Source organism: Anastrepha ludens, chromosome 5 (genome assembly GCF_028408465.1).
Source record: "Anastrepha ludens isolate Willacy chromosome 5, idAnaLude1.1, whole genome shotgun sequence".
Classification (NCBI taxonomy): Eukaryota; Metazoa; Arthropoda; class Insecta; order Diptera; family Tephritidae; genus Anastrepha; species Anastrepha ludens.
The window spans coordinates 40981285-41007408 of NC_071501.1; the positions used below are offsets into that span (position 1 = coordinate 40981285).

The following is a 26124-nucleotide window of genomic DNA, read 5'->3' on the forward strand; positions in this document are numbered from 1 at the left end:
AAAGGGAATACAATGGCAATTTTCAATGTGCTGACGGTAAATATTAAATAATATATTTTTATTATATAGAATTAGTTCAGAGGGTCCACTGTGGGTCATCCTAATGCATATGCACACTTGTTCATATATACAAAATATATAACGAATGCACGAGTTTTTTTTATTTGGAGAAAATGTGCAATACCGTCAGGAGAAAAAAATATAAGGGATCAATTGAATTTTTCAACTTCTAGCTTCCACTATTGTATGTGCGAAAATTTAATAAGCTGTACAATTGCTTACCAAAAATCTTTCTAAAAGTTCCATTTAAAACCCGTTTTTTTTTCAAAACTAGTTGAGTTGTCGAAATCAAATCTTAATGGTCTTAAATACATTTATTGTAAAAACATACATTTACTATATACATATGTAGTTTCCTAACCAGAAAACAATCGTCAAGTTCTTCCGAGTCGACTTATATAGGTGGCATACAAACATACATACGTATATACATATGTACATACGTACAAAAAACTTAACTTTATTAAGATATTGATTTAAATTTTGTTAGGTAAAATCCCCATTTTGCACGCAATTAATTAATTTTCCTCAATTCATACTGGTGTTACTGCACATCAAACGATAAAGGCGGAGAAATTCAAACAATACGCTAATTTGTCATCACTGTCGGACGTCAACGGCCGATACTGGTGCGGTTAACGGTCTGCATACGAGTGTGCTCATCATAGAATAAATACATGTGGATGTATTTGTTTATGCCAACTTTATGCAGGCGAGCAACATTCGACCGATACCGGCTGTTGTGTGCGTGTTAGGCGCTTTTTATCCCCATCAGGTGAGAGAACGGAGTGCTTTTGTACGGTATATATGTATGTATGCCATTGGGCCTTTGATTTAAAATTCGTTGAGGGCATATTATGATAAGAATATGGTGGCGCAACATTAAGATACACACAACATATTGGAGGAGAAGGATGTAGATATGTATGTATGTATATCAAATAGCATGGCTTCATATTTCCCTTAAATTTTATATCAACCGATAGGACATGTCATACAAAATTTGTTTGATGTAAAAGTGGTAACTTTCATGTGAGAGACAAAAAAGGTCCTGAAGCAACAGAAAAAGTTTGAAGTGGAAGAAGAGCTTAAAGATTTATATCAGTTGTAGAAGAACAACGTGTGAAATTCTGCTTAAATGCCCGAATCGTATACATAAATGTTTTTGCACAGGATTACGATTGGAGACGAAAATTGGATATACTCCGATAATCTCAAAAATTAAAGTTCTCATGTTACGCTTCTAAGACTTTATGTTTACTTTATTTACTTTATGTTTATGTTTACCAATTTTATTATTTTTTTATTTAATTATAAATTTTTAAACTCTGATCAGGTCACATGGTTCTATCGACGTACATATATGTATACATATTATATATGTAAAATGAACAGGAACAATTGTTGATATCTGGGTACCACACGCCAATGTTTTTAATTATTTTTTCAGCCGTTACAATGAGGGAATACGTTAGAAACGGAGATAAGATTATATTAAAACAGCCGAATCTCCCCAACTAACAAATTTCCCTCTTTTAAACACTTATGTGCCATCATATACGTATACATATACATACATGTGTATTTGATCTCATGTATTGTATTTGTACATTACTCTGAACTGAGCACAAGTATTAACAGTATTCAATTGCATCATACACTCACCCAAATGTCTGCCATATATCGAAGCACATTACATTCATCCATGCGAATGCGGCCATGAGGCAAAAGTATATGAAGTATCCTAAAAAGATAGTAGTAAATTGCATTTTAATTAATATCCACCATAAAAACTGCATTTTATTACATGAGGGTATTCCACTCACCTGATACAAAGCATATCTTGTCGTTGTTCGTTGGTATGAGTTGGCCCAATGCAATGCCCAAATAAGCTGCAAATAAATTACTTACTAAGCAGATTAAAATTTTTCCGGGCAAATTACGTAGACGTGAAATGGATAAATACACGCCCAGTGTTAGTGCATAGAAGGAGCATGAAATCAACAGTCCAATTGGGTACATTTTGAAACGAATCTTCTCATTGCTAACCACTTTCGAGTCGAAGCAAAGAAATGAATAGAGCTGATATGGGGAAATGCATAGAATGAAAGACAGATTTGGTCGTAGTCTAATTCGTTATGTTTAAGGGTACTACATACCAACCTTCTGTTCGCCAAACGATGAGTTGCGTATCTTCTCTACGCAATACTGGTTATTGGTGTAATTTTTCATGCCGGCGGGTACATAAAGCGATCCATCGTTGGAGTTAATAGTGTGTGCATCTACGTTGTACATGTCGGGGTTCAGCAGGAATTTTTGGCAATTCAAACCACGTAAAATGCCAAACACTTTAAATAGAATGGTAAATAAAAATAACTTTTATTATTTCTGTGCAAAATATAATTTTTAAAATTTTTCTAAATTTAACTTATAAATCCTCCCCTATGAAATATGCCAATAATAAGATAATGAAATAAGTGCTTAATTTGCTTATAAAAAAGAAACTCAAAGCTTAAAGACCATGCAGGAAACATAAAATTCCGCTACAGGCCACTCAATACACCAAAGCTCAAACTTAACTGAAATCGTAGAAATAAGACAAACCGAAAAACTTTTTAAGTACTATTTTCGTTAGTGTGTATTGAATTTTCCGCATAAGTTACCGTGCAAAAGAGAGCTCCATTATATGTATGTATGTACTATACATACTCGTACATACATACATTATTGGTATGCGAATAAGTTTCCGCCCTCGTGAAATAGGTGTCGATGCTGATAATATTTCTGTGTTCGCTCTAGTAATATACCGGTGATTTGAAGGTGTATATGTATGTGAGGTCTCGACCGCAGTAGTTGACATTCGTTTGAAGCGTAAAGATCTGACATCAGAAATGTCTACGTTTGTCCCGAAAAAACAGCGTTTGCGGGAAGTCATTCTTCATTATTACCTTTTTACGGAAAAGTACAGCTGAAACGTGTCGAATATGGATTAATATTTACGGTAATTTCGACGTGAGTGATAAAAAATTCGAAGATACTCAACTACAACAATTATTGGATTAAGACGCATGTCGAACCCTTGATGATATGTCTCAAGAGTTGGGTGTTGACAGATCAACCGTCGGTAAAGGTTTGGGAATGGTCCAGAAAGCAACTGGGTGCCACATCAATTGACGGAGAGGGATATCGGCAGACGTTTGATGATGTGTGAGATGATTCTTGTTTGGCAGAAAAGAATAGGTTTTCTGCAACTCATCGTCAATGGCGATGAAAAATGGATCCATTATGATAACCCTAAGAGTCGAAAATGTTGGAGCTTGCCAGGCGAACCAGGTCCATCAACAGCGAAAAAAAATATATTCTTCAAAGGTTACGTTGTGCATCTGGTGGGATCAGAAGGGTGTCATCTATTATGAACTCCGTAAACCATCTGAAACCATCTCTGGCGATCGTTACCGACTGCAGTTAATGCGTACGAATCGAGCTCTCAAAGAAAAGCGTCCGGAATGGTAACGGTAGACATGGAATGGAAACGGTAGACATGGCAAACTGATTTTACTGCATGACAACGCCAGGCCACAGTTGCTAAATCGGTCCAGAAATATTTAGAGGGACTGAATTGTTAAATCACTGTTTAACAGTGATAGCTGCGCATGTCACAGAGAATATGAAGATCCTGATACCCCAAGCGTCGACGACGGAATTGACGTTCCGCTACGCGACCATGACGAGGTGAGAATACCGATAACGCGGCTAAATAACAACAAATCCGCGGGCGCCGTCGGACTGCCGGCGGATGTATTCAAACATGGCGGCGAGGAGTTGGTAAGGTGCATGCATCAGCTTCTATGCAAAATATGGTCGGAGGAAAGCATGCCTGCCGATTGGAATTTAAGTGTGCTCTGCCCAATTCATAAGAAGGACGAGCCTGCAATCTGTGCCAATTACCGCGGGATTAGTTTTCTAAATATCGCCTATTGTGTGAAAGGCTGAAGCCCCCCCCCCATGTTTACAATACGCCAAATCTTGGAAAAGACCCCCGAAAGGAGAATCTACACACACCATCTTTTCGTCGATTTCAAAGCAGCATTCGACAGTACGAAAAGGAGTTATCTGTATGTCGCGATGTCTGAATTTGGTATCCCCACAAAACTAATACGGCTTTGCAAGATGACGTTGCTCAACACCAGCAGCGCCGTCAGAATTGGGAAGGACCTCTCCGAGCCGTTTGATACCAAACGAGGTTTCAGACAGCCGCAGAACTTAATCGCTTAGGCACAATATTTTATAAGAGCGTACAATTGTTGGCGTATGTCGATGATATTGACATCATCGGCCTTAACAGCCGCGTTGTTAATTCTGCCTTCTCCAAACTGGATAAAGAGGCAAAGCGAATGGGTCTGGTGGTGAACGAGGACAAAACGAAATACCTTCTGTTTTAAACAAACAGTCGGCGCACTCGCGTATCGGCACCCACGTCACTGTTGACAGTTATAATTTCGAGGTTGTAAAAGGCTTCGTATATTTAGGAACCAGCATTAACACCGATAACAATGCCCGCTTTGAAATCCAACGTAGAATCTCTGCCAACAAGTGCTATTTCGGACTAAGTAGGCAACTGAGCAGTAAAGTCCTCTCTCGACGAACAAAACTAACACTCTACAAGGCTCTCATCATGCCCGTCCTAACGTATGGCGCAGAAGCTTGGCGATGACAACATCTGATGAAGTGACGCTTAGAGTGTTTGAGAGAAAGATTCTGCGTAAGACTTTTGGACCTTTGCACGTTGGCAACGGCGAATATCGCAGGCGATGGAACGATGAGCTTTACGACGACATAGACATAGCGCAGCGAATAAAGATTCATCGGCTACGTGGTTCATGTCGTTCGAATGGTTACAAACGCTCCGGCTCTGAAAGTATTTGATGCGCTATCAGCTGGCTGTAGTAGAGGAAGAGGAAGGCCTCCTCTGCGTTGAAAAGATCAGGTGGAGAAGGACTTGGCTTCACTTGGTGTGTCCAATTGGCGCCGGTTAGCACGAGAAAGAAACGACTGGCGCGCTTTGTTAAACTCGGCCAAAATTGGCAATAAGTGTAAGAGGGAGAGAGCGAGAGAGATAGTGTGAGAAAGAGAGCGAGAGATAGAGAGAGAGCGAGAGAGAGAGAGGGAGAAGACGGTTGGTTGGCAATAAAAACAGCCCTAACCTAATTTGATATGTAAACTTTCTCTCATACTACGAAGGGAAAAATGCAGCAAATTTTGAGTCAAGATTCGAATTCAAAATATAAAAATAGACTGGCTAATCTGAAGCTTACATCCAGCCGCAAAGCAGCTAGACTCGAGTTCGCCAATAATCATAACTACTGGGATGATGAATGGTATTTCATCATTTTTAGCGATTAAATTAAAATTTAAATTATAATTTTTCAAAATTTATTTAAATTTAAATTTAATTTTAATTTAATTTTTAATTGATTGTTGTCAGAAGTATTGAAGAGATATTCGCGAGCGACAGCAAACGCACCCGAAACTTCTACAGTAGCGATCTTATGACCAGGAATGCTTCTAGCTACCGTAGCAAGACCCTAATTTGTTTTATTTGACACAAGATGAACGCAGAAAATCATGTAGAGGTCCTGCACATTATTTTATTGAATTTTATCGAAGAACTTCACGGACGTATCGACAGGACAATGCTCCAATCCACAGCGCTAAGCGTAAAAAGAAGTTTCTCGCTCGAAAAATATTTCGCTGCTGAAGTGGTCCGCATTTAGTCCAGACCTAAATCCAATGGAGAACTCCTGGAGCATTCCTAGCAAGCAAGTTTATAAAAAACGGAAGTTTAATAGCCTATTGCACCTTAAAAGCGCTATTCAAGAGGAATGAGCAAAAATCGATCTTCGTGCCCTTAGTCATTCGCAAATTCGATGCCACGACGAGTAGTATCAATTGCAATAAATAACGGACAACAAACAAGCTTTTATCCTTTTACGCCCTTGAAAATTATGAAATTTTTACAATAAAAGGCTCAAATAAATCTAATTTATTTATTTTGTTTACTTATTTTTGTTTTCTTCTCTTATGCCGAAAGGTAACAAGATTTAATCCCTGATTATTTTATTGCAAAAAAAAAGTTTTGTGCAGAATTGATCTAGGTTGAGATTAGATATCTTAGAAGGTTCTTATTATGTAATATCTTCGAAACCGAACCCTGTTGAAAATCAATACATCGAAGTTTGATTCCTTGAACGTGGCCCCTTCTCAAAATTGCTTCAGTGATTCGCCCTGTCTCTTATATTCGGGTCACAGCAGATGTCAATTGAAAATTTGCTCGTAAAAGCATTATAGCGCTACAGAACATTTCAACCCGATCACTAAACTTGATCTAGGCAACGCCATAAATAAAGTTGACATTTTTTCAAAGAGTACCATGGAATTCGCGGAGGAGCGAGTCGTGAGAGATGTGAAGAAGGTCAATTCAAACTTTTTAAATTTAATAATGATGTAATTGCTGTAGGCCATGATAATATTATGTACATATGTGTGCACTAACATTGTATGAATTCCCCAAGGCACCCTCCAGTTAGCTTTGAAATATTGAAAGCAAACACACCTGGCTAAATACATTCCTAATTCCTGAAAATTTAATGCGACTGTTAACTTACGCTATGCACAAATGTTATATACATAGATATGTATAGGTATATGTGTATGTATGTGCATATATTACGTAAGCATGTATATACATTGAAGAAAAGCTCTTACATGTATATAGTAGGAAGGGTCAATTTATTTCGGAAAAAAGTCGCTAGTCATTCTGAGAAAAAGTTTGCCATTGCCTGCCGAGGGGCGACCGCTATTAAAAAAAAACGTTTGCTATCATTTTGGTGGAATCCCGTCTTTTAGCCTACCAAAATCAAGCTAAAAAGGTGTTGATAGCTGAATTTTTTTGATTTCGTAAATTATTTTCCCAATTCATTCATATTTACATAATTCCATGCACAACTTTAGCTGTAAAAATATATAAGTTTTACGAATTTCGAGAAGGGTGCAAAAGCATCGATTCTGTTTCCAAAATTTTTGGAATAATTTGGTATCTCGAAAATTCGGCTCTTCCATACAGTTTTACTGTTTGGATGAACCATAGTTTAATAGATTATTTAATACTCAAACTGCGTCGTACAAGTAGCATTGTCACTTGAGCCCACATGAGAAGTGTAGTCTGACATGTAATGCTACAGAAATAACTTTGCCAAAATGGAACGTCAGGCACTAGTTAATTAGTCAAGGAAAAACGTATATATGCTAGTTGCTTTGATCGGAGGCCACTGTATCCTAGGTCGACATGCTCAAAGATTGAACGCACCTCATTTCGACTACTGTAGATGCTGCAAGAATGAGCACTAGGAAAAATTTGTCAGATAATTTCTGTGTTACTGTCCCGCGTGGTATGCCATTAGATTTAGATACTTTGGCTCATCGTTCTTGGATTATACTGATGACCTTAGGGATATAAGCCAGACAACCAGATGAATGGGTTTGCACTTAAAACAAAATGGTTTAACGAAGAGTAGCAGGAAAACTGCTACTGCTATCGGTAACGATCCAAGAGATTTAGTTTAAAGACCAAGAAATTTGGTGCAAAGACCGACTGCCACTTCCACCTACCCACCTACCGTGGAGTTGTAAAAGCATTCAACGTTTGGCGCGAAACAAATCGTACGCAGTTTTTAAGTGCTTGCATTAACTGAAAAAAAAGTTTCAGGGCCAGATCAGAGTCGTTTTACATAAGCATGTTGTTATAATATTAAATTAATAAATTGAGATGAAATTTACACCAGTGTGTCGTTAACGTAAAAAAAAGGTACGTCTACCGAAGGCTAAAGAAAACCAACCTCTGAAGACGAATCATCCTTTTCCAAAAATATTCGAGCTCTCATGTATTATTACAGTTTTTGAGTTTTTGAGCACTTAAAAGATCGAATTAAGGGATCGTCTGCCTTACAGCCCTGATTTGGCACCTAATGATTTCTTTTTGTTCCCGAACATCAAAAATAAAATTCGAAGCCAACAGTTTTCATCGTTTGAAGAAACCGTTGAAGCCTTTAAACAGCTCATTTTGGAGGTATCCATTTCTGATTGGCAAAAATTTAAAATTGGTTGAAGCGAATGCAAAGGGTTTTCCAATAACACGTGTTACAGGTGAATGGATTGTGCTACCGAGAGATGATTAACGATTTTTTATGACCGGAATTGGATGGTATTGATGTGGACAACGTTTATTTTAAACAACACGGCGCTACGTGCCACACAAGCAACGAAACCATTGATCTTTTACGGGAAAAGTTTCCGGATCGTGTAATCTCTCGAAGAGGTGATCACAGTTGGCCACCGAGATCTTGTGATTTAACACCTTGCGACCACCAGGGTCGATTCAAGACTTCAAAGATGGAATTCGTGAGGCTATCGAGAACATAGGGCAGCCACTTTGCAATTCGGTTATGAAAAATTTCATGAAAAGGATATTGTCCTGTAAGCGTGGTCGTGGTGGGCATTTGCCTGATGTTATTTCCCACTATTAACGGCATACTTTCCTCTTTAAAATGAAATAAACCTCCAATCATTTATATTAAAAAATAGCATTTTTCTTTGAATATCAAAATAACACCTCTTATTAAAAACCCTTTAGAAATATACTGACTTTTAAGGAGAATATTTTGAAAAACAATAAATCATTTTCATTATTGTTTTACTGTGTTGTCATTATTGGGCGCAATATATAAAATACAGCTCTCGTACAGAACTACACACATAAGTAAAATTTAGACACCGTAAATGTCAACAGAAAGCGAAATATAAAATATAAGTGCAAAAATGAAATACAAAAATAGCTATGCTATAATAATAAAATACGTAAAATATTGCAGTTAAACAAATAATTGCAAATAAAGTGCAATGTAATTATCACATTAAATATATTATATGTTTGTATGTACATATATATATTTTTATTTTTATTTTGTTGTTTTTTTTTTACTTATTATTATGCAACCTATACAATGCGGCGCTCAAACACTAAATGGATTTTATTTCTTTTTGAGACGTTATTTGGGTATATGACGTCGCGATTAAAAGAAACAGTAATCATTTATAATGTGTATGTATGTATTTTTTCACGAAATATGCATATTTATGTCCATATTAATTCGAGTGAATGATGTATTCATACACATTCATATTTTTACACCAATATATATGCATATTTTTAGGCGCCTCCAAATGGTCTTACTTGTAATTAAAACCCGTTATGATTTAGCGAGAAATAGCCACTCTGCAGGCAGTCCGCTACCCCACATCTCCACCTCCTATAGAAAAACAACGGGAATGCCGAGATTTCGCGATATTTGTAAAGTAAACCATTTTGGTACCTATTTTATAATATATAATATTTCATTTCATTAAACGGTTTTTTTTTTTGTTTTCACTTTCTGAAAAAGGCGGAAACCCTTTTACATAATTAAATTAATAAATTAATTATTCTTCTTTATTTGCTATTCATAATCGAATAGCCGACGGACTGCCGGCTGAGCTATTCAAACATGGCGGCGAGGAGCTGGTAAGGTGCATGCATCAGCTCCTATGCAAAATATGGTCGGATGAAAGCATGCCTGTCGATTGGAATTTAAGTGTGCTCTGCCCAATCCATAAGAAGGGCGATCCTGCAAATTGTGCCAATTACCACGGGATTAGTCTTCTAAATATCGCCTATAAGGTTCTAGCGAGCGTATTGTGTGAAAGGCTGAAGCGCACCGTCAACCAACTGATTGGACCTTATCAGTGTGGCTTCAGACCTGGAAAGTCTACCATCGACCAAATATTCACAATACGCCAAATCTTGGAAAAGACCCATGAAAGGAGAATCGACACACACCATCTTTTCGTCGACTTCAAAGCTGCATTCGACAGTACGGAAAGGAGTTACCTGTATGCCGCTATGTCTGAATTTGGTATCCCCGCAAAACTAATACGGCTATGTAAGATGACGTTGCTCAACACCAGCAGCGCCGTCAGAATTGGGAAGGACCTCTCCGAGCCGTTTGATACCAAACGAGGTTTCAGACAGGGTGACTCGCTGTCGTGTGACTTCTTTAACCTGATGTTGGAGAGCATCGTACGAGCCGCAGAACTTAATCGCTTAGGCACAATTTTTTATAAGAGCGTACAATTACTGGCGTATGCCGATGATATTGACATCATCGGCCTTAACAACCGCGCTGTTAGTTCTGCCTTCTCCAAACTGGATAAAGAGGCAAAGCGAATGGGTTTGGTGGTGAACGAGGACAAAACGAAGTACCTCCTGTCTTCAAACAAACAGTCGACGCACTCGCGTATCGGCACCCACGTCACTGTTGACAGTTATAATTTTGAGGTTGTAAAAGACTTCGTTTATTTGGGAACCAGCATTAACACCGATAACAATGTCAGCCTTGAAATCCAACGTAGAATCTCTCTTGCCAACAAGTGCTACTTTGGACTAAGTAGGCAATTGAGCAGTAAAGTCCTCTCCCGACGAACAAAACTAACACTCTACAAGGCTCTCATCATGCCCGTCCTAACGTTTGGCGCAGAAGCTTGGACGATGACAACATCCGATGAAGCGACGCTTGGAGTGTTCGAGAGAAAGATTCTGCGTAAGATTTTTGGACCTTTGCACGTTGGCAACGGCGAATATCGTAGACGATGGAACGATGAGCTGTATGAGCTTTACGACGACATAGACATAGCGCAGCGAATAAAGATCCAGCGGCTTCGTTGGCTGGGTCATGTCGTCCGAATGGATACAAACGCTCCGGCTTTGAAAGTATTCGATGCGGTACCAGCTGGTGGTAGCAGAGAAAGAGGAAGGCCTCCTCTGCGTTGGAAAGATCAGGTGGAGAAGGGCTTGGCTTCACTTGATGTGTTCAATTGGCGCCGGTTAGCACGAGAAAGAAACGACTGGCGCGCTTTGTTAATCTCGGCCAAAATCGCGTAAGCGGTTATCGCGCCAATTAAGAAGAAGAAGAAGAATCGAATGTAAGCGACTATACAATTTAAAAGTAACAAAATTTTTTTTTTACAATTTTTTTTTGGTTTTTTGTTTTTAATTTAAATTCTGAACTATATTTGAAAATTATTCGCGGTCTCTAGCTGCTTCCAAGAGCGGACCCACACGTTGTATACCAGTCCACTGCCTTATGTTCCTCAACCAAGAAAACTGCTTACGCCCGATACCTCTTCTTCCTTCAATCTTGCCCCGCAATATGAGTTGCAACATTTCATATTTCGAGTTTCGTAGAATATGCCCCAAATATGAAGTTTTTCGTCGTTTGATGCTCTTGATTAGTTGTCTGTCGCGGTGCACTCTTCGCAGCACTTCTTCATTAGAAACGTGGTCGGCCATATAGCAAAACTGACCATACGTAGCAATTTATGAAGCGCATTTTTAGTTGAAGTAGCGACATTTTAGGACTTTGCCATATTTAAGAAATGCGGATCGTGCCTTTTCGATACGACACCGTATTTCTGTTGAGGCGTCCAAGTTTTCGTTGAGAAGGCAACCCAGGTATCTAAATTTATTTACTTACAGGAGCATTGTTGATTGTTAAATAAGTGTTGTTGCATGTATTTCTTCTGCTAACAACCATGTATTTAGTTTTGCTGATGTTAATTTTGAGGCCGTGTAGTGTATTACAGCTTTGTCGACAAGTTTTTCAAGGTCAAATAGTAGAGTTGTATCGTCGGCGTACCTGATGTTATTTATAATGACCCCATTTACTTTGAAACCATTCTCAATGTTTTCATATGTTGCTTCCTGAAATATTCCTTCGGAGTAAATATTAAAGAGCAGTGGTATGTCCTCAGTGTGGTCACCATCAACTACAATCTGCTGTTGGTAATATAAATTTTCAATTGCTTGGATTTCCTTTTCATCGATATTCAGAGATCTTAAAATATTGAAAAATTTGTCATGCTGCACAGTGTAAAATGCTTTTTCGTAGTCTACGAAACATAGAAAAACATCATTGGCTATCATTAATTTAATTCGTAGAGTAATACCATCCAAAAACTGTGCAAACAGTTTAACAATAGGCTGCTCATTTTCGCTATACACAATTTTTGAGATTTCATCTACACTCATAGTTTACACTTCGATTAACCTAATCATAAATTATCATATCTTAAATTGTAAATAATAATATCACACTTGGTTATAACAATTTTATTCAATCCGAAGTAGCTATGACGCAAAATTTCATATTTTGCATTCCTTACATTTGAAAAAGTTTGAATTCATTAAAAGTAGATGGCTGAAAAAAGTGGCAAAATTGAAATTATTGTCCAGCATTTAAGTAATATTTACATTTATGTCCACATCCATATGGCCACACCTCTATTTTGCACACTCCGAATAGTCACAAACAAGAAAGAGACTATTCTATTGCTAGACTCACCTTCGACAGACTCTTCAAGACGAGCATACCGTCAAGAAGGGGGGAATTAAATTTCTATACAGATGGTTCCAAGCTAGACGATAAGGTGTACTATGGAGTATTTTCGAAAAAACTAGAACTGGAACCATCCGTACCAGCATCTATCAGGCCAAAGCTATAGCTACAATTTAAAAGAAGTGGCTACATATCTAAATACGTATGCAGTAACAAAAACTACTATAAATATTTTCTCGGATAACCGGACGACCATTAACGGCACGGTAATACCGCGCAGCCCTAAATGATATTAGCGTCGTATTCAAGGTCAGCCTTATGGTCAGCCGATGAGCTGGCCAGGAAAGGTACCGCTCTTCAACTGCTCAGTGACAAAAATACCATTTGCATACCTAACTATGACCACGAGTAAACTAGTAATCAAAAACAACATTATCCAAGAGGCCAATAGAGATGTCTTGGAGACACGAAGAAACATGCGTCACATGCGGATGGGACCAATCCTGCGGTCCAAAAGATCAATCATGAGTCCATCGAGCATGACAAAAGAAGTGGCAGGCCGTCGACATCGAAAACTGACGAAATTACTCAGCAGAGAACTGACAGAAGATTTGAACATTGCTTATGGAGCCGTACAGGATATGGGTTTTACCCGTTTTGCTGCATAGTTGGTCCCTAAGGGTCTGAAACGCATTGCTATAGCCAAAGACATGACTCCAAGCCTGAGTCTGACTAAAAATTCATCAAACGTACCTATCATTACTAGAGCCAAGACGTGTATCCACGTAATCTGGACATCAGACGAGTGAGTGGAGTGCTACGATTGAACCAATACCAAAAACCCACGTCGTTGCTCACGGTTTTTATTGATCACAACCCCACGAGTTTTGGAAAGTTGTGGATAATTAATAAAGACTATTATTAGGCGGTATGGGACGTTTGCGTGCAGCAATTTGCCAAGAAAGAAAGGAATTGTGGGAAAATAATTCTTGGATTTTGCACCATAATAACGCACCGTCGCACAATTCGAATACCATTCCACAGCCATCGAATTCACTTTATATAGCTTCCTGCGATTTCTTTTGATCGAGTCAAAAGGTGTACGTGAAACGCGATTTAACAGCCGAAATAGCCGAAAGGAGGTAATGGAACAATCCAAGGTGGCTCCGATGGCTACACCGAAAATAGAGTTCCAGAAATATTTCGTCATAGAAATGTTTTTGATGGCACCATCTTTTTAATGAGTTAGTGCATTGGAGGTTATATTATATATCTAGTTGACTTCCAGTGAAAACTTGGTAACATTCGGTTCAGTGGAAGCGAAGTTATTGCGTCGAAAGTGTCAGTACATTTGTGTCATCGGTACAAAAATGAGTTTCGAACAAAGAAGTAATATCAAATTTTGTTTTAAATCGGTAAAACGTTTACCGATACATTTGAATTGATGAAAAAAGTTTATGACGATGATTGTCTATCTCGTGCCAGAATTGATGACTGGCTTACACGTTTCAGAGATGGTTGTGAAAACATAAATGACAAGGAACTTACGGGACGCCCAAAATCAGTAATCACCGAAAACTCCATCGAAATTGTTCGTGAATTTAACAAAACTGAACCGAAATCATCATTGAAATTCATGGAATCGGAGTTGAATATCTCCAAAACATCGATTTATCGCATTAACTGATCATTTGGGCTAACGAAAGGTCTGTGCAGATTTCATTCCGCACAATTTAACTGAGGACCTAAAATTGCTCGGAATTCAACATTCGAAAGACCTCATTGAAGAGGCGAGAAAAGACGAGTACTTCCTTTACAACATCGTAACTGGTGATGAAACATGATGTTTCAAACATGAACCTGAAACTAAGCGTCAAAGTGACCCGAAGGCCCCATACGACCCACCACCCAAAAAATCGCGTCGACTTCGCCCTGAATACCGCGAAGGAGAAAGCTGGCGCTTATTGCTTGATAATGCACCATCTCATCGATCCACTCTTGTGACTGATTTTTTGACTAGACTTTTACCTATTCGGAAAATTGCATTTGGCCATGAAAGGAAAACGTTTTGCGTCCGTAGAAGCCATCCAAAAGGCTTGTACCGACATTCTGAAGGACATTCCGGTCAATGACCTGAAACACTCTTTCGAAAAGCTTTTAGATCGCTCAAAACAGTGTATTGAGGCCAGAGGGGGCTATTTTCAATAAATAAACTCGAAGTTATCAGAACAAAGCTTCTGTCAAGTTATCAGAACTTAGCTCAGTCTTGTTTATTTTGGCCTTCACCTTGTACATCACTCTTAAGCTGCCCTATATATTTACCCACATTTTATTATTTCAATTTACCTTGTTAGCCAAAGCAAAGTTTAGTGCCTTCCGAAATTATTGAAAAAATTATACCTAATACAAACAGATAAGTAAAAGTTCTACAGCTACTCAACTTATTTACATTACATACACACATACATGCATACATGTATTAGAAAATGCGTAAAAACTTCTGTAGTGGATATTAAATCAAAAATTATAAATAACCCTTCAAAAATTTAGTTCCAGATAACACATATTTGTATGTACGTATATATAGTACGTGAGAAGATATGTATGTATAGTTCTATCCATAAAAGTGTTGAATGTTGTAATAAGTTGGCATTTCCATAAACATTTCTGTGAATATGTTAGCTCTGAAGGGAAGTAATATAATTAAATTTTCGTGCTCTAATTAAAATTTGATAGCAGCAACTTTTCACACATTGCGATTTCGCGACAAAATCCGGTCAGAGTTATTTTCGACATTAGCAATAATAAGCTTGAAATTTTCAAAATTTATCGTTTGCAATTAGCCAAACCACGCACAAGTGGAAATGCTCATTCACAAGCATCCAATTGTAAATAAAATATATTCTTACACCCCTACATGCAAATGTGCTCATATACTTATATGCGCAAGTAAGAATGAGTGTAAGTGCATGAATTGAGTAGCAGCCACACAATCAGAAATGATATCAACTTATATGTATACGTACATATGTACAAAATATATTTTCAATATCTTTATCACGTACAAAACAATAGGTATACTCAACTTAAACTCGTTGCTCAGTATTTGCACCCGAATACTTTGTTTTCGTGAAATGGTAACTTAACCTAACTTTCTCGGTTGTGCAAACCTTTTCGTAATACTTTTTTATATTCGGCAGTTATCTTAAATAAAAATGTATAATAATAAATAATGTGCGTTCCAGCGACTTTCGAACCAAAATCTGTAGAACTGCCAAATAGCAAATAACTGCCACAAAAGAGAGTAACGGGAGAGCAATCGGAAAAAGTGATGGAATGCAAAAAACCATTTTTCTTGTAAATATATTGTCAGCGGGCGAAATTTCTACGAGCGCTTCTGCCATCAAGCCGAAAATTTGCACGTAGTCCTCCCCAAATAGCGGAGGTGAATAAAGGCTAGCTTTACAAAATAATTTAATTAGTTCTTAAAAACCGATTTATAAGAAATGTTCACTTAAGCAAAGATGTGTAAATATGAAGTTCTCTTCCTAAAAGAAAGGAGCCAGAACTTTGCTAGGCTATCGTCGATGACCTCAGCTTTGTTGATTGGCTTGAGTGTTGGTGCTTCTTGCTGAATCAAGCTACCAGCATGGTGATGACAAAGATGGATGACTAATGGCTCACTCTATATTTCTGGTATTTTGAAGGATGTGTTAGATAGTTTGCAAGCTGGACTCTACCCTGAAGAATAAAAATCGATGTGATGGCAGATAAAATATCTTACAATAAAATAAAATTTTGTAGACAATTAAGGTTACACGAAGCAAATTTTTGTGTGAACGTTGTGATTTCTTCCTTCGAGCAGATCGTACAGCAATAATTACAGGGTTGTGTCAGGATGCGATGGACTGTCACGTTGATTCATGGAATGGGCTTAAGGCAAGCTTTGGCAGTGAAAATTTGGGGAAAAAATGTACAAAATTTGCCTTATGAGAACGAAAATTTTGTTGCAAGTTTAACAATTCTTACGATAGTGGTAACACCGCCATCAACTAATGAACTTTCTTTAAAATTTTCATGAAATTCATCGATAAAATAAAATTTTTGATTTTTTTAATTAAGTCAAAATGGTCTTGAACATTAAAAAATATCGATTATTAAATATATTAGATATATATTGTATAATAAATAAATAATTGGTTCACACACTTCCGTTAGGTGTTTGTGGCGTACGTCTTGACGTTGTTCCCCAAATGGACGGATCTACAGTTTGAAGCCGACTACGAATTCAGATGGTTTCTTATAAGAAGCTTGTTTTTCAGAGCATAAGTTCACTCGGAGGTTTGCCATGGTTTCTGTTAGAAAAACACTTTTTCTATCATTCTATCTACTACCGAATGGTAGTCCCACACCTAACCATTCTCCTACGGCGGTGGCCTCATCGATTATTTCCTGTCGAAAAATAATGAAATCGGTTGCAGGGAGCATCTAAAACAGAAAAGATACAACATATATGCTAAAAATCGAGATGGGCGGACATTCACCACACAAAAAAAAATTGAGACAATGATTCTTATTTGAGAAAATTTTACAAGCTTTTAATTTATACTTTAGTTCCACTTTTTCCATTTTAGACGTTCTTCTGAGGTGTGCTTGTTATTTCACAGCCGAGTATGACTCTTCCTCAAGTCACAAGTCTTAACTTTTGGAATAAATGGTAGCCACAGATTTATGTGTATGTCCTTATATTTATATTAGTCGTTCTTGTGAAACGAATAGACTTGGTGTGTGCTCACAAATCATCTAAGCTCATCTCAGCAAAAGCTCTTTACAAAAATTGATCAGCCGCTTCGAGGCGTCGTAAACACCATCAACATCTAGACGCACATTTATGGGGGAGGAGGAGCTCGGCCAAACACCTAATAAAGGCTGCGCTGACTGCTAGTACATAATGGGCCCTAATAGCATACCCAGGCTCATTAAGGAATCTCTGTATTATACAACAATCGTCATCTGTTCAATTTCTCTGCCTGTGGCAATTATGTTTATTGCATACGGCAGGTATTATTCGTGTATTTCTTATCGATAAAGAAGTGTTTCTGAGAGAGCTTAAATTGTCCAGTAAGCTTATCATAAATACAATTAATTTGGTTACTGATCGTTTTGACAGTTATTTGCAATAATGATCTGATCATTGCGTGTGGATATTCAGAATATGTACCAAGTTTTCACGTAGAATATATGCAATGCTCTTACAAAATCATTTATGTACGTGGCTTGAAAGCCGATAGAAAAATGTACAAATATTATTAAACAGGTGGTTCTTCACTTATTAGGGCTGTTTGTGATGCAGAAAACTGGCTTTTGCCTTAATGTATTAAATGCAAAATATTAAAAGTTCTCCCCTTGTATATCTGAAAATTGTGCCTTAGTGCGCTCGAAGCCGTCTTAATCTGGCAATTGAATTGACAAGAAGCGGCAATTCATATGACTCATAACTGTGTATGTGCAAATATGTAAGCTGTGTTTTTACTTTCAACTTTTTTTTTGTATATTGCTAATTCGTTGCTTATTAGTAGGTTATTTCTATTTCTATTGAAACAAAATATTGTATATCCATTGCTTCAAATAAATTCGCAATACCCAATTGGTAATTTGCATACGCCAATCTGCGTCATTGAATTTGAAAGTACCGGTGAATCACAAGTAAAAATCGTATAATAAAAACATAACATGCGTGCATTTATATAAAAGCATAATTAAATAACAAAAATTAGATCTTCAAGTTAGTTTGAACGTGTTCAGGTGTCGAGATAATAGTAATTATTTATTATACATAGGTGATGGCATAAACGTATTAAAAATACATACATACAATAGTATGAAAATCGCTAAAGTATCAGACGCCTTCAATTCGCGCTTTAAAAATAGTTGGTTTTTCAAACTTCTGCGACCGCTAAACCAGAGAAATAAAGATTTGCTCTTAATGATCTGAGCCCTTACGTCCTTTGATTTTTTTTACAGCTTTTCATGGAGTTTGTTTGTATCTATGTATATAAGTCTACATACATAGAGGAAATATATTCTCACTTACGTTCCTTACTCTCTTTTATTCCCACTTCCCAATCACCTTGTAGCTTCTCCGATAATTTCCACTTTGCCTTTAACAAATTCTCCTTGATGTCTACTTTCTTTTAAATTTTCAGAAATAAACAAAGCTGTTTGTACGTCACTTTACAGTTTTTCTTCACTCTTCTTCTTCCTTCAGACAACATTAAAGAAACAAATTAAAGTAAGTAAGAAAGTACTAAATTCGGCATAAAACCGAACTTTACCGCGCACAATTTAATAAAATTTAATTCGGGCTGGCTTCTAATGTTTGTAATAACAACAATACAGTAGACAGTAGGAGTAGTCGCTGCTAAAATAAGACGGCCTCAAGGAAATTTAGGCTTAACATATAAGAAGTGACTGCAGATTTTATTCGATAATCGAACCGGATCCGGTACTCGAAGTGTAACCAATTAAAAAAAAACTTTTATTCAAGTAAAAAATGTGTGAAAATAATAAAAAATTAAGAATCAATTTACTTTTGCTCGATATTGCCTTGACTATTGCCTTGAGACTGTCCAGAAACAAATCGCACGCTGCCCGATCACGGGCAATAGCCCATTCGCGGACAATGGCTTTTTTTTCAAATAAATATTAACGTTTTGGGATTTTACGAATTGTTTAATTTGAAAAATTTTTTCGTCAAAAAATACAATGTTCGGAAATTTACCGTTTTCGGTCTCAAGTCTGGCTCGTTGCTGCTTTGGTGTGAGATCATGCGCCGTTTGTACATATCATTTTTCAGTATGCGGTGAATGCTACGGTCAGATATTTTCAGTTCTTTCACCATTTGATTGGCAATTCGTCGGAGATCTCGCTCAAGTCGCTTCTTCACTTTTTGAACTATTTCTTCTTTTGATGACCAACTCCATGATGCGCGAACGGTCTGAAATTGGTTACACTTCGAGTGCCGCACCCTGTATTCATCCAAAGCCTCACACACAATCCTAGCACTCTAATTAGCATACTTCTAATAACTTAGCAACTTGATGTTTTGCTATTTATAAAAACATGTAAAATATGTTGAAAATTCTTCTTCTTTGTTTTGTCAACAAAAACACATTGGAAAGCGATAAAGTAGATTTTGTGCGTCGATTGATCACTAAGAATGAGGCTTCCTAAATCAAAACAAGCGGTTAAGGGGTAAAATTTCGATTTTGTTTTCATAAAATGTTAATATAAACCCTTAAGAATATGTCAAACAATTTTTAAAACGTAAATTTAAGTATTTCTTATATTATAGGTCGTCAACCGTGACGGCTCTATTCTTTGACGCATTTTTCTCAAAACTATATTTTTCGAAATGGTGTACACGATAACTCGAAAAGTTATCTGATCTCCCTGACATTTTTCACACATCTTTTATATGACATTACTTTCTATGTGTTTCAAGTTTTCGAAAATTTTTCGAAAAAATAATTTTTTAGAAGCAAAAATAGTAGGAAAATTCGCCCCAAAATTAATTTTTTTAAGCATTTTAATCCGCGATTTTTCTTTCTCATTTTTTTTAATTCATATAGACATTAATAAATAAGTAAAAAAATTTGGTTTCTTGTATTCAGGTCACTGACGCCGATTCTACAATGCCCGCCGATTGAGAAAAAAATTCATATTATTTTAATGTATAAATAAACTGTATGCCAATTTTCAAAAAAATATATTGACTTCTTCATTTTAAATAATTTTAATGAAAATCAGGGAACGTTTACAGCTATCTGCCCCCTTAAAGAGCGCTGTGAACCTGGTTCTTCGGCTTCGAAACGAAGGTTAAGAAGGTATTAGCATCAGTTTTTTGAGATGCGAAAGGAGTTCTGTTTGTGGATTACTTGCAAACTAGTAAAAAAATAAATTCTGAATATTATTGTAACCTTTTAGACTACCTGGAGGAAAAAATTCGTGCAAAAAGGCCCAGTTTGCAAAAGAAAAAAATTATTTTTCGTCAGGACAATGCACCGTGTCTCAAGAGCATTTTAATAATGGCTAAAATCCATGAATTAAAGTTCGAATTGTAGAAACACCCACCATATTCACCAGACTTGGCTCAAGCTTATTCCATAGGTATCCAGACCTAACAAAATGTATGCGTGGAGAACGTTTTTCATCAAATGATGGGGTCATAACAGCTGTGGAAACGTACTTTGCAGCTCTTCCAGATTCTCACTTCAGGGATGGAATTCATAAATTGGAATCTCGTTGGAACAAGTGTTTTGATGGTCAGGGAGACTATACTGAATAATAAAAGTGCATTTCAAACCATAAAATTGTGTTTTTCTTATAGAACCGCAAAATTTATTGAACATTCTCTTGTAATCGTGTTCAAATCTGTGTTTTGATGAGGCCATTCTATTAAACGGATTTGTTGTTATCAAGCCATTGTATCGCAGATTTGGACTTGTGACAAGGCGCGTTATCCTGGCGCGACTATCTCAATACATTTTGCGATAAGCTGGAGCACCTAATATGTCTTTTATCCGGGCAATATAGCCAATACCATGGGAGCTAAGCAAGAAACTGCCTCTCCCGAATTTTACAGTCTTCCCAGTGCACTTTGGATACCAAAAGCTATTTAAATATTCTAGCCTTTTTCTTCTGTTAGCGACTGAAACTTATTTCTGCTGAACATGAGCTGTTATTTGGCAAGAAATTGCTAATGCGCCCTTCAAGGTCTGGTGAACTATTAAATAATCTTTTTGTTCTGAAGTCATGCTTTGCCTGCATCACTTTTTATAAAGGGTAGTTCAGAAAACGCTTGGATGTTGTTTTTAAATAAAACTTAGATGCTAAAAATTTAGATGCTTTCAAGTATTACTATTTTTATTTAAAATACGACTCTTAACAATTATATGTGAAAAATGGCATCATTTAAATGTCCACCATGAACACGTCTAAAGATAAAATCCGCCTAACAGTCGATTCATGAATGCATATTTGTTGAGAACGATGTTGGGATATCGATGTTTAAATTTGTTCAGCAACACTTCCAGCTACAGCCGCAATATTTTCGACAGAACGTCTAGTTTTGGTTTGCCATTCATTTTCCTATCCTCGAGAGAACCGGTTTCTTGAAATTTGCTTGCCAACTTTTAAATTGTCGACTCATTCTGTCGATTCTTTTTTCCTTGTATAGGGCCTCGACAAGACTCTTCCATCGTACTCGGTTCTGTACTGTTATTTTGCACCGTCCCATGAGATGCCGGCATCTGCTAGTTCGCGCAGCATCGACCTTCTCCGACAGGGGTCAATCTTGCCGTGCGCCTGCGTTGGTAGTGAATGAATCGCTGATATCGCCTTTGTGAAGCACTGCCAGTTCGGAGTTCTCATAAAGGGCTTTGATGAGGCGGATTATCTTGGTGGAACTCCCTTTCTACTCAGTGTCAGCCATATTGCGTATCGTTTGATAGTGTCGAACGCCTTTTTAAAGCCTACGAACAGCATGTAGAGCGGGGAGCGCCACTCAACTGAGCTTCGCTTGGTCAACACAGCTTCGGTGAGGGCGAAAACCAGCTTGCTCGTCTCTTAAGGAGCGTTCGATATCTTTGAGCCTGCTTTGTGTGATTGCGGCTTCAATTTTGTAGATGGTGTTAAGTAGGGTTATTCCTCACCAGTTGCCGCAGTCACGCAGGTCGCCTTTCTTGGACAGCTTTTCATTGCTCCAGACGGCGGTGATGTGGGGATAAAGAATTTCCACTGATATTTGCGCCCTCCCGCTTTGTTTAGCTTCAGTTTCTTAATTGCATTCTTAATATCCGCTAGGCTGGGTTAGGATGTTTTTATTTTATTGCTGGTTGTTGCTGTGCTGCCCACTTAAAAGCTAGGTATACTGATAAGAGCAATGTTGCTAGTTGCTTCAAAGTGTTCCTTCCATCTGCGGATTTGGTCATCATTGGAAATCAGCAAAGCACCATTCAGATCTCTGATCGGCTGGTTGCTGTTACTCCGCTGGTTGGTTAGGCGGCCAACTATGCGGTATATGTAGCTGTCTCATGTTGTTTACTCCTGCTGCCGCTTCCGCATCGCTAGCAAGGTCTTCAAAGAACTTTCTCCAATCATCAAGTAAAAACAAAGTTCGGACGATTATTTTGAACAAAAAAATCAAAAATTTTGCCATTAGTTGTTCTTAAAGATCGACCATTTTCATAATTAATTTCAATAATTTTAAGACGTTATTCTATTGTCTGTCTATTTGACGAATGTCAAAGATGGCATAGCAGCCACAATGCAAGTGATGCGCTGACTTTTATGCGAGGGCAAGGATTGGAAGGATAATAAGGTTGTTGGAGTTGAGGAATGATTTTTTTTTTGGTTTTTTTTTTATAGAAACTAGAAAAGTAGGTAAGTTTGGAAAAGTGCGAGGACCGTGCTTTACGTGGGACTCGAACCCACAACCTCTGGGATGGAAGACTAGTGTACTTACGCTAGACTACAGATACCGTTTAGGAATTATTGACTACTGACATCTAAGCGTCACTTTTGAAAGACTCTTTACATTGGTTGTTCAGTTAAAATTTCCATTACCGTTTCAAGGCATTTAGCACTTTTTTCTTGAGCATGGCTGGCATATTATTTTTTTGGAATAATTGTCACATAATCTTCCTTCCGCCAATTTATGAGTACTTTTAGTTTAAAATCGACTTTCGCAATCAAAACAAATATTCCTAATTGCGCTCGCCTCTCGATAAACGGTGACAGATACAAATACAATAAGCACATTTTGCCATCAAAAAACTGCTCGTAAAAACCAAATAGAAATACGATTGAATAACTATTTACCTATTTACAATTAACCAAGTACTATATTACATCTCAAATTTATTTAGGGAAATCTGTATAAATGCCATCACTTGTTACTTCTTCTGATATTGCAATTAGTTTAGCAACAATATTTGTTTGCTTCTTAAATATACATACATACATACAAGAACTAACAAATGCACGTATGTATGTGTGTTTGCATGTGTATATGTTTATGAAGACACAATACTATAAAAGCAGCAACAGATTACAATCAACAACACTTCGATCGTTTATTATTCAAATTGCTTTGATTGTTTACTCGATGATCTTGCACGCCTGCACACACTTCAAAAATCGTACATATTTGTGGGCTGTTGCGGAATTTAAAAAAAAATCATGTGAAAAAATATAATTGATGTAAACAAAGAAAGAGAGAAAAGTGTTAAATTCAAAAAAGTGTATCAATATTGAAATAAAAGCCCCACCAAACCCCGATCATGCCTACATACCAAGAAAGCGGATAGACACCATACGGCTGTCGTGGCTGCGAAGGGTGTTTCGATTCGAAGAAAATACAACACATACATACATATGTATGAGCATATGTGAACTGAGGCCGTAGAGTGGTAGGTAGGTTAGGTAGGTTAGGTTTGGCAGCCGCATCGCACATAGAAACAACGATGCCACTTAGACCACGAAATGGGTCCGTTGTGAGTGGTAGGTAACTATGGAGTATTCAAGCATTTGGAATCTTAAAACATTGTAATTATTATTATTTTACAGATACAAATGCTATGATTGCATCTATGATGTAAAAATTTGCAAATAATTGTGCTCAAAGTGGATTACAAATTGTATTTATTTCCTTTTTGGGAAATTATGTCAGCATCCGTCAAATTAGCGGCAAAACAAAGCGGAAAATAAACTCGCCAGTGTCTTTCCCATTGGGGAGGTTGGGGGTATGGTATATTACTTAAACTTTTTTTATTTAATTTTTTTTTTATGAGTACATAATATCTCAAGAATATAAACATATATACATATGTATATATATAATTGGCGCTTAAGCCCTTATTTGGGTGCTTGACCGAGCTTCTTTTCCTATTTGTTGTATGTGTCTTGATGTTTTTCCACAAATTGAGGGATCTACCGACTCTGAACTATAGATGGTTTTTATGGAGAGCTTTTCCTTGGCAGAAATTCACTCGGAGGCTTGCTATTACCTGCCGAGGGTCGACCGCTCAAGAATATTTTGTTAAAATTTCAAGTCGACCGAAGCGTCCACTGCTTCAGGCTAGGTTTCTATATTTGCTAGTCTTTAAGGCTTTTTCTGAAACCTGTTATGTTTGAAGACCGTGTTTTGAAATTTTGCACAGTACTTATTCACATAACTTACCAAATATCCCTGGGTGCTCTCTTTTTATAATAATTATAATTATTAAACTTACAATAACGAATTTCCGTTTATTGTTTTTTTTTTGTTTTTTGCTAAAATTGCTTTTGCCTTCCAACTGTTCCAAAAAATCGAGAACTCGAAAAAAGGAATTCTCCCACATCACCGTTAACAAATGCATTTTAGTTTTCTTCTTTTTTTTTTTTTTTTGACCGCAAAACCATTTTTTTCGAGGCACCTCCGGTTTCCGGGTGATTCCTTCTCACTTGCTCAATTCTCAATATTTTGAAATGTATTTCATTTTCTAAAAACGAAATGGGAGCACCCTTTGGAAGTAACAAATATTCTTGCCGGCTTGTTTGCGTATGTATGTATGTATGTATGTATGAACGTAGGCAGACGCACATATGGAAGCACTTCAGCGAAAATTCGAGGATCATCGATACGTACATACATATTTAGATCAGTTCAGTACGACTCATTTTTCACACAGATAATGCAAACAGTCCGGATCATATTTTTATTAACAACTTTCGAAAAGCCTAAAATCGCATGGCTGCTACACCGGTTAACTCCTACATAACTTTTCGCAAAAAAAAAAGAAGGCAATAAACCTCATATTTCATATTAGATTAGTAACGAAAAGATAGAATTCTTAATTCTGGGAACAAATCGAACATCTAAAATTATCATCCAATCAGCGAAATTTCAAGTGCTATATATTTAAACTCTCTTCTCTTCGCTCTTCGTTTCATCACCTGCGATATTCGCCGTTGCCAGCGTGCAAAAGTCCAAAAATCTTGCGCAGAATCTTTCTTTCAAACATTCCAAGGGACGCTTAATTGGCTGTTGTCATCGTCTATGCTTCTGCACCATACGATAGGTCGGGCATGATGAGAGTCTTGTAGAGTGTTAGTTTTGTTCGTCGAGAGAGGGCTTTACTACTCAATTGCCTACTTAGTCCAAAGTAGCACTTGTTAGCAAGAGAGATTCTACCAATTCTAACCAATATTGTTAGCCGGAAGTAAGCAAGCGGGACATATACAGAGTCCGGCCTCGAAGTGTAACCAACTTCAGACCGCTCGCGCAAGCGATGCATAAGCTGTCTGTTAGTTGGCTCAATGACAGTCCAGATTAATATTTACAAGCCCCCGGAAGCACTTTGCGAGAGTAAACGCGAAAAAAGAAAATCAGTAATGGATCTCAGACGTAAAAGTGTGATTGCATTATATTTGGCTGGAAAATCACAACCAGCGATTGTTTGAGAGCTCGAGCTCCTTAAAGTAAATAAAGTGTTTGTTTATCGCATCATTACTCGTTACAGTGATACTGGTAGCATCG

At 37.3% G+C, this 26124-nt stretch overlaps 1 protein-coding gene across 2 annotated transcripts in view; it reads right to left on the bottom strand.

The window, feature by feature from the left end:
• The window catches only part of LOC128863790 (G-protein coupled receptor Mth2), a 33471-nt gene that overhangs the window by 4521 nt on the left and 2826 nt on the right, over positions 1-26124 (bottom strand). The window contains exons 2-4 of one of the 2 annotated variants that reach the window (XM_054103137.1): positions 2220-2408; positions 1887-1952; positions 1726-1804 (exon numbers count right to left, since the gene is read on the bottom strand). In XM_054103137.1, the coding sequence (XP_053959112.1) occupies positions 1726-1804; positions 1887-1952; positions 2220-2408 (334 nt within the window). Of the gene's footprint in view, positions 1-1725; positions 1805-1886; positions 2143-2219; positions 2409-26124 lie in introns of both variants that reach the window. The other variant, XM_054103136.1, reaches the window with a different exon arrangement.